Raw genomic sequence first — 1448 nt, forward strand, 5'->3', positions numbered from 1 at the left:
CTTTCACCTGCTTCTGAGGCTCCAGGGCTGCAGGTCGTGTGAGAACCTCTTCTCTGCTCTCTGTGCAGGTCCATGAAAGTCATCTTGGGAGCCCACGACTTTAAGTTGCAAGAAAACACACAGCAGAAAATTTCTGTGAAAGAAGCCATCCCCCACCCTAAGTATAATAATAGGACTTATATCTATGATGTCATGTTACTACAGGTGAGGCTCACTCCCTGCTGCTCCTGCTCCCTTCAGTTCAAGAAATTTCTCCTTCCACCATGACCCCTGGCTGCTTCACTAATCCCAGGTTTTGGGGGGAGAAGGGATAAAGTGCAGCCCATCAGGCCCTGCAGGGCAGCGGAAGGACAGTCACCAGAACTTTGTTGTTCCCTTCATCAGCTGAAGACAAAGGCCCAACTGACCCCAGCTGTGGGCCTGCTTCCTGTGCCTGGAGAAGGTGACCACGTGAGACCTGGGCAGGTGTGCAGCGTTGCTGGCTGGGGCCGGATCTCTGAGGATGAACAAACAAGCAAGTTGCATGAGGTGGATCTCATAGTGCAGGAGGACTTGCAGTGTAAGCGCTATGTCAAGAAATATGACAAGGCCTTACAGTTGTGTGCAGGAGACCGAGAGAAAAAGATATGTTCCTTTAAGGTAAGATATGCTGTTCGCCTGGCCTAGCTCTGAGTAAAAGATCATTAAGGAAGATTGGAATCTAAAGATCTTTTCTAGCAATAGGGGGGACAACTTCACCCCACCCATTTTCCTGGGTAACTAAGGGGAATATATGTTAGAGGCTCAAAGAAACCTCGCTGAGCTTAACACGTTTTAATCAGAAAAAATGCCCCTTCAAAGGGATGAATGTGTGGCTAATATTTCAGCCCAAAGTTCCTTAGGGCACAGGTTCCATTCAGCTACTACTTATAAGGTTATGGTTTGAACTTTTTCAAAGCTATTACATGAACTTTATAGGCAAGAAATCCCAATGAGCATTTCAAATAATAGTTTTAGGGTTACTGTGAACTAGAATGATTTTGACATCAGTTTGGACATTTTTTGGGTCAGACAATGGAAGTAGCATGATTTGTCTAATCTCAAGACACTCAAAAAATAAAAAAAAATAAAAACAAAACCCAAGCAAATCTCTTCCTCAAATGAAAAAAAAAAGATAAGAAAAGATAAAACTCCAATAAGTAAACAAAGAGCTGTATTTACCCTGGTTAGTGCACCATCTTCCATTAAAACTGCCTGTCTGTTTCCTTAAATGGTACCTTGGGACAGATCTTCTACACCTACTTAAAACGGGAGGGTCTTAAACTAGGGAAGAAGATGGTCACAACGTAACCATGAACAAAAGTAACGTCAATGATCTGAGACAATAATAATGTCAAGGGTCAGAATATGGTAGTTGAGGGTTTCCTGTTGTTGTGTTTGATTGCCATTGAGTTGACCATGACATATAG

General features: G+C 43.2%; 1 protein-coding gene across 1 annotated transcript in view; it reads left to right on the plus strand.

Moving 5' to 3' along the window:
* The window catches only part of LOC102860243 (granzyme H-like), a 36812-nt gene extending 36146 nt beyond the window's left edge, over nt 1–666 (plus strand). Inside the window, exons 6-7 of the mRNA XM_006889989.1 lie at nt 69–204; nt 385–666. Of these exons, the coding sequence (XP_006890051.1) occupies nt 69–204; nt 385–666 (418 nt within the window). The remainder of the gene's footprint in view (nt 1–68; nt 205–384) is intronic.
* The last annotated feature ends 782 nt before the right edge of the window (nt 667–1448 follow it).

The sequence above is a fragment of the Elephantulus edwardii genome, unplaced genomic scaffold (assembly GCF_000299155.1).
Source record: "Elephantulus edwardii isolate Elephantulus edwardi_28Jun2011 unplaced genomic scaffold, EleEdw1.0 scaffold00084, whole genome shotgun sequence".
Taxonomy (NCBI): Eukaryota; Metazoa; Chordata; class Mammalia; order Macroscelidea; family Macroscelididae; genus Elephantulus; species Elephantulus edwardii.